Genomic DNA, 8190 nt, shown 5'->3' with positions numbered 1-8190 from the left:
CTGTCCAATTTGTGACAGGTTTTAAACAAAGCCAAAAACCTTTGTAATAAAATACTTTTTATAATATCATTTGGTGTTCTGGTCACTTTCAAGATCCCACTTTCCCAAGGGGGTTCTTCCTTTTTCTATATAACCGGAATGTGGTGACCCAACACCTGATTCTTTGGATGTTGGAACCCATTTCCCATGCGCCCCAATATGAACGTACCTGTCATAGTACATAGAGGCAGGCTTCAGGATAATAATGATAAATGAAGACATTTGCTGCTCTCTGATCTGAGTTTGGTAGAACTATGAGCTCAGCTGACCGAATCAATAGAATGCTTCCCATCTTCTGTTATAAGCCGCGGCGATCGCCAGGGGGCAGCAGAGAGTGAACCCCGCAGCCTCCCACCTGTAGCCCGGGGAGAGTAGAAGGGAAGCGGAGGATGGAAGCGGGGGGAAGTTTGGATGGATGACATGACGGGTGCAGCGCCGGAGTGTATTCGTATGAAGTGAGATCCGGGGAGAACACAGGCAATCAGTATAAAGGAAGCGGCAGATCTAGCTAGCAGCTATTGTGAAGCCTCTGGGTGACAGGGCAGAGACAAGCCTGCGACCCGATAGCTTGCAATCCAGATCTGAAGCTTGTAGAGACATCGCCTGGAATTGCAATCAGTGCCAGTCTGAGAGGTGAACAATGCCAGTCTGAGAGCTGAGCAGTGCCAGCCTGAGAGGTGAACACTGAGAGGTGAATAGTGCCAGCCTGAGAGGTGAACAATGCCAGCCTGAGAGGTGAATAGTGCCAGCCTGAGAGGTGAACAGTGCCAGCCTGGGAGGTGAACAGTGCCAGCCTGAGAGGTGAACAGTGCCAGCCTGAGAGGTGAACAGTGCCAGCCTGAGAGGTGAACAGTGCCAGCCTGGGAGGTGAACAGTGCCAGCCTGAGAGGTGAACAGTGCCAGCCTGAGAGGTGAACAGTGCCAGCCTGAGAGGTGAACAGTGCCAGCCTGGGAGGTGAACAATGCCAGCCTAAGAGGTGAACACTGAGAGGTGAATAGTGCCAGCCTGAGAGGTGAAAATGCCAGCCTGAGAGGTGAACACTGAGAGGTGAATAGTGCCAGCCTGAGAGGTAAACAGTTCCAGCCTGAGAGGTGAACACTGAGAGGTGAATAGTGCCAGCCTGAGAGGTGAACAATGCCAGCCTGAGAGGTGAACACTGAGAGGTGAATAGTGCCAGCCTGAGAGGTGAACAATGCCAGCCTGAGAGGTGAACACTGAGAGGTGAATAGTGCCAGCCTGAGAGGTGAACAGTTCCAGCCTGAGAGGTGAACACTGAGAGGTGAACAGTGCCAGCCTGGGAGGTGAACAGTGCCAGCCTGAGAGGTGAACAGTGCCAGCCTGAGAGGTGAACACTGAGAGGTGAGCAGTGCCAGCCTGAGAGGTAAACAGTGCCAGCGTGGGAGGTAAACAGTGCCAGCCTGAGAGGTGAACAGCGGCAGCCTAAAGAGGTGAGCAGTGCCAGCCTTAGAGGTGAGCAGTGCCAGCCTGAGAGGTGAACAGTGCCAGCCTAAAGAGGTGAGCAGTGCCAGCCTAAAGAGGTGAGGAGTGCCAGCCTTGTCTATGAGCCCCATACTCGGAGATATCAGGGCATTGCCAGGTTTGGGGAGGATCTGCTGAACATCTTCTGGGTACCAGGGCAACCCAGTGCCAGTCCACCCCACCCAAGGGGAGAGGGATTGACCAGAGGTAGGAAAGTCCTAGTGTTTAGCCAACTTTTAGTTCCTTTGGATTTGTAAGTTTTAAATAAACTGTCTAGCTAATGATATAGCTTCTGCTGTTCCAGCTCTTGAAGTTTTAAAACACTCTGCCTTGATGGTACCTTAGTTAGTAAGCCACAACCATGGAAGATAAAAGCAAGCAGTGCCTACAGGACCCTATGTGCCTAGGAATAGAATCCAACCATTACATAGGTAGCCATGGAAGACACCAGGTGGACTTCTTGGAGGAGATAGTGGACCCTGGGGAAATTTCATTGGACAGCCTGATCTTTCAGAGACCAGAGGATGAGGTTTCCTATCAGAAGAAGGGAGGAGGACCAGCATCTTCTGAAAACATTGAGCTGGAGAAGGTCCTGGACTCCATCCTGGACACCTCATCATCGAGTCACCTCCACCCATGGGCTGATTATGTCATTCCGGAGTTCCAGGAAACCTCTGTGACATCTGCAGCCTCAACAAAGACCCTTGGTGACCTCATAACTGATAAAAAGGAGGCTGGAGTTTGGACTGGGGCCACAGCAGCCACAAATAAGAGCATTCCTTCTTCAGTGCCTAAAGAGCAGGACAAAGTCACCCTGGAGTTTAGTATAGAAGGTCAATTGGAAGGGAAGGGTAGGAGTCCTGGAGTGTTGACTTCTAGGCATCCAACTTTGCCACCTGACGGAAGCTTAAGCAAGATGCCTATGTTGCCTGGAAGTGCGGTATACCTGCCTGGTCAGCCCAGGCACATTGAGGACAATGACAGCTTTGACCGAAAGCCTTCTCCATGCTCGTCCCAGCATTTATCCCCATACCCATGTCACAGTTCCTGCTCACACCATGATGGCAAAATCAAACAGGAAGATTCCTTGTATCCAGAATATGGATTGCCATCATCCAATCCTGCAACACCAGGTACTGACCCTTCTCTGGAATATATCTGCAAAACTGAGACTGCAGTGGCATATGAAAATTTCAGATCTACCCTAGGTAAATCATCTGATAATACCATTCCTGTTTTACCCACTTCTTCTACCACTTCCCAAAACCACTTCTACCAACCCCTGAGCCTCAGTGGCCATCAGCAAATTGCCTACCAATCAGGAACTGTAAAAGATGACTTCGTACCCCAGATTCATCTATCCTATGAACAATATTCCAGGTAAGTGCTAATTTTTCTGAGTAGAAGACTTTCTTAGAGATGCACTCAGTTTTTTAAGACCGAGTATAAGTACCGATACTTTTTCTCATGTACTCGCTGATACCAATTACTGATACCTAGTTTTAGTGTCATGTTACAGTTTTTTTAGAGCTTGTTCAAACCATACATGCATGAAAACCGATGGAAAACTACACAGATTTCACTCGCAGAAACATCAGTTTCACATCAGTTTTTATGTGCGTTCAGTGAGTATTTACAGCCTGTTTACATATGTGCGGGCCAGTCACAGTGCGATTTGAAAAAGAATCCCGTGCGATTTCAGTCCGGTTCAGTTGCGATTTCTAATCTAATACAATACAATTCGCAATGTAATCACACCAGAACCGCTGAACAAAATCGCACCGGCCTGGGCTTTGAAATCGCACCAGCCAGGGCTTTGAAATTGCACCGGCCTGGGCTTTGAAATCGCACTGCAAACTGAACATATGTTAACCAAGTCAAAGTAATGGAGTCTGAAGGTTTTAGTAACGGAGCATTTGCAGGAGTACAGCACAAGTGTACTTGTGAAAAATGCTTAGACTCGACACTGATACCGGTACCGATGCAACGCTACTTCTACCCATCTCTTTTAATAAGTAGAAGTTTGGATTAAACAAAATTCAATACATTTCATTTACATCCTCCCGCCCCGTAAATTTTTAGTAATAACTGTGAAGTTAAATAAATATTATTATTAGAAAAGAAATGCAGACAGTAAAAAATTGTGGTGACCCCTAACACTAGTACGCTAGTGGTCAATGCCCCCTTGCATTGGTAGGAGATACATTTACCATTTCTCAAGGAATCTCTAGGAACCTCTGGAGGAACCCTAGGGTTGCTCTAATCCAGAGGTGTGAGAACAATTTGTGTTTTAACCAATTGATTGCAGCAGTCTGCTCCATGTATCCCACTTCTCTCACATCCCTCGAGAATTAACAACAATATGCATAATGTGACCTTAAAAGGCTACTTTGCTGGTAACTGACATGAGTGGTGTCGCTGACAGATCATTGAAAACATTGTGGTATTTTATCTACAATTTTGAAAAGTTTGATATGTTTTTGTTTTTTACAGCTAGCCCATGTGTTTATGTCTTGTCACTATATCAGCTCTCAATAGGTCCTTCATGGAACATTTTCCCATGGCCAATGATTGTATAAGCAAATAATGAAATAATAAGTTTAAAATATTAACTACTAAACAATTTTGGTGCTGTCTATTGGTTTTATCTTCCCTGTTGTTTGTACCTGTTGTGATTAGGTGGTTACTAATATGCCCATTAGCCAGAGCACCACTGCTTAGGCTTTATTTCAGTTCTACTGCCTACAAATCAGAGTCTCCTATTATCTTTTATGGGGTCCTGATTGCTCACATTGTCAGGTAGATCTACATATTAGTGCATGAAGGTTCATGCTTCAAAAACTTAGATCTACTTCTAATAGACCTGTATCCTAAAGATGAACTTCAGTAAGTTTTTCCCCTTAATGACCAGGCCATTTTTTGAGATACGGCACTGCGTCGCTTTAACTGACAATTGTGCGGACGTGTGACATTGTACCCAAACAAAATTGACGTCCTTTTTTTCCCCACAAATAGAACTTTTTTTGGTGGTATTCGATCACTTCTGCGGTTTTTATTTTTTTAAACAAAAAAAGACCGACAATTTTGAAAAAAAAAAACAATATTTTTTCCTTTTTGCTATAATAAATATCCAAAAATGTACTGTTATAAGGCTCATTTAAAGTGATATTAAAGTCTTGTTTTTTTTTTGTTTAACAATAAAAAAACGTGTTATACTTATCTGCACTGTGCAGTGGTTTTGCACAGAGCAACCCAGATCCTCCTCATCTCGACAAATTTCTTCATCAGTTTAGGCCAATATGTATTCTTCTACATATTTTTGTTAAAAAAATCGCAATAAGCGTTTATAGATTGGTTTGCACAAAAGTTATTGCGTCTACAAAATAGGGGATAGATTTATGGCATTTTTATTATTATTAATAGTGATGGCGGTGATCAGCGATTTTTAGTGCGACTGCGACATTGCGGCGGACATATCGGACACTTTTGCCACTTTTTTGGGACCAGTGACATTTATACAGCAATCAGTGCTATAAAAATGCACTGATTAATGTATAAATGACACTGGCAAGGAAGGGGTTAACACTAGTGGCGATTAAAGGGTTAAGTGTTCCTTAGGGAGGTGTTTTTAACTGTGGGGGGAGTGTACTGACTTGAGGAGGAGAGAGATTGCTGTTCCTGATCACTAGGAACAGCAGATCTCTCTCTACTCCCCTGTCAGAACAGGGATCTGTTTGTTTACATTGACAGATCTCACTTCTGGCTCTCTGTGGAGCGATCGCGGTTGGCTGGCGGACATCGCGGTCGCCGGCCACACTCATCGGCTCCCCGCGCCGTGCAGCGGGCGCATGCCTGCTATAGCTCCTAAAGGAGCCGATGTACTGGTACAGCGATTTGCAGGAACGAGCCGACCTGCTGCAGTATAATGACGGTGGCTGGTCGGCAAGCGGTTAAAAGCGGCAGTTACAAATACTGTAGCTATAGATGTAGTTATGACTGCTCTCAAAATTTTTGTGAAAAGTGATAAAAATATGTGCACATATGTTGCATCAATAAAATAAATAAGTATATCTAATCAAGTGCCAATATTAGTATAAAATGTTAAACTGTAACTAAAGTGACAGTGCAAACACAAATATTAGCACAACCTCCTGTAAGATACTCAAACAAAAGCAACTCTATATAGCAAAATAATCAGTTCTAAAAAACAAAATGTTGCAAAACAAATGGTCCAAATAAATGTCCAAAATCACCACTAAATAGTGCAAATGAAGTCTGTGAAAAATCCCCATGTGTCTTCCATCAAATCATTCTCTCACCTCCCAAAAAAATATATGGTGTGCTTGGGAAGTATCACAATACATGTAAAGATAACAATCAATTGGATCTCCTCTCTTGGGGAATCTTCCAGCTTTAAATCCTCCTTTCTCCAATTAGCTCCAACATCGGTATGCATACATCTTGATCTTCCTCACATTACATGATATATGGATGGGGAATACAAGGAGAGCACCACATAGTGTTTTAATTTGAAACAAGTAGTTAAACTTACATTTTTCTGTATCATACCCGACATAAGGGGAAAACAGCATGGTTAAATCAAAACGAGCACCGCCGCCTCCAACCACTCAAACAGGCTGCGAGCCGCCATGGGCTAGTACGAGGTGACATCACTCAATGCTCCGCCTAACGCGTTTCAATGAAATGTTGCCATCAAAAATGGCATGCTTTTGTTTGAGCAAACTAAGTTGGGCTAATATTTGTGTTTGCACTGTCACTTTATTTACAGTTTAGACTGTTCACACCTAGACATTATTGGTCATTTTTCTGCTGTAAGCCACAGCTCTAAAAATGCTCAACAAGACAAATCACATTCATTTCAATGACCCCCGTTCACATCTGAGCGTTCTGTCATCTGAAGCAAAACGCCTGAAGCTCAAAAAAGTACAGGAGCTTCTTTTTTTGGCAGATTACAGGCATTTTCTGCTTTTTACATTGGTGATCTTTTGACCTGTACAAAATCGTGGCAAAAATCACGCGACTTTCTGCCTGAAAACAAAATGCCTAGGTGTGAACAGAACCTTAATGTTTCATACTGATTTTGACACTTGATTAGATTTAATTATTTTATTGATGTAACATACTGTATTTGAACATATTTTTTATCACTTTTCACAAATATTTAATATAACCAAACCTGTATTGTTTTCCACCTTTCTTGTGATTATAAAGACCTGCTGCTGATTTAATTAATCGGAATTAATTTTCTCACATCTGTGGTGCGGATTCATTAACACAACTATTACAAATACTGTAGCTACTGCCTTTTAAAAAATCAGGTACAGTACTTACCAGTTGGTGTGGTCCAGCGCTTTCTTCCCATAGCAAGTTCTTCTTACCGCTGCAGGTCCCCGGCATCTGAGGAACCACAGCCGGCTCCCCACTGTGCATGCGCAAGATTGGGTGGTGCTTTGTGATTGGTTCTGCAGCCTCCAGGGACATGTGATGTGGAGTCCAGGAGGCTGCGGGGAGGGAAGAGGTGGAGCAAGGGATGTCATCCTGGCCTAGGCAAGGATTGCGGAAGTGGGTACTGATTAAAATTAGTACTCAATCCCCACTTCCCCCTATAGAAACCTCTAACTCAGTTACATGCTTGGGGAGGGAGCAAACCAACAGGAATTGAGCAGTGGCGGCCTGTAAAGCAGGGCACAGGGGCGCCGCCCCCCTATCCATGCCTCTGTCCCCCTAATCTACACAAGGGGCCCAAGATGCATGGATTGCAATTAGTTTTTTGTTTTTTTGAAGCATATGATTAGAGCTTTAAAGCATTGTCACACCCAGTTGCGTGACAATAGCAAATTATTATTCGCTATTGTCACACTGATTCTCCTCCCGGCCAATAAGGAAACAGGTCCTGAGACCTGTTTTCCGATTGGCTATAATGAGAAGTGATCCTATTGGCCTAGGAGGAGGAGGGAGGAGACGAGCAGGAGATGCAGGGGAAGCCCGACCGACCCATCAGCCGCCTCTAGAATACAGAGGTAAGTGAGCCGGCGACCGAGGGGGGGGGGGGTATGGTGCGTTGTGTGGGCTGGAGCGAGACGGACGTGGGGTCCATCTGCCACCCCCCCGGCCGATGGAGCACCAGCCGCCACTGTTTTTGAGTAAAGTTTTACTTTAGGTTTATTTAAAGTGAAAACCTGAATGGTTAGAACCTCTCCATGTTTTTTATTGCTGTCTATTGCTGTCTATGTAGCCGCTGGGGGAATTCACCCTCACTGTTGGTCCTGTTGACCACTTTTTTCCAGGGCAGAATCTGATGTAAATCCATAACCTAAGCAATATTAAAGCCTTGTTTTTTTGTTTTTTTTTTGTTTTTTTTTAATAACAAACTATGTTATACTTACCTGCTCCGTGGATCCATGGATCCTCTTTTTCTCAGGTCCCTCTTTGGTGCTCCTGGCTCCTCCCTCCTGCCGAGTGCCCCCACATGCAAACAGCTTGCCGTGGGGGCACCCAAGTAGGCGCGCTCCTGATCTGCGGCTATGTGTGTCCATTTACACACGGAGCCGTGGTTCGGGCCCCACCCCCACCATCTCCTGATTGGCTCACTGGCTGTGATTGACTGCTGCTAAAAGCCAATCAGGAGTGGGAGTCCCAGAGAGACAAGG

The 8190-nt window shown here is 44.7% G+C and overlaps 1 protein-coding gene across 1 annotated transcript in view; it reads left to right on the top strand.

Annotated features, from left to right (window-relative positions):
- Positions 1–374: 374 nt before the first annotated feature.
- The window catches only part of PGR (progesterone receptor), a 126101-nt gene continuing 118285 nt past the window's right edge, over positions 375–8190 (top strand). The window contains exon 1 of the mRNA XM_073613055.1: positions 375–2899. Coding sequence (XP_073469156.1) covers positions 1881–2899 — 1019 coding nt within the window. The 5' untranslated portion in view covers positions 375–1880. The remainder of the gene's footprint in view (positions 2900–8190) is intronic.

The sequence above is a fragment of the Aquarana catesbeiana genome, linkage group LG02 (genome assembly GCF_042186555.1).
Source record: "Aquarana catesbeiana isolate 2022-GZ linkage group LG02, ASM4218655v1, whole genome shotgun sequence".
Taxonomy (NCBI): domain Eukaryota; kingdom Metazoa; phylum Chordata; class Amphibia; order Anura; family Ranidae; genus Aquarana; species Aquarana catesbeiana.
This window is presented reverse-complemented; position numbering and strand designations above follow the sequence as displayed.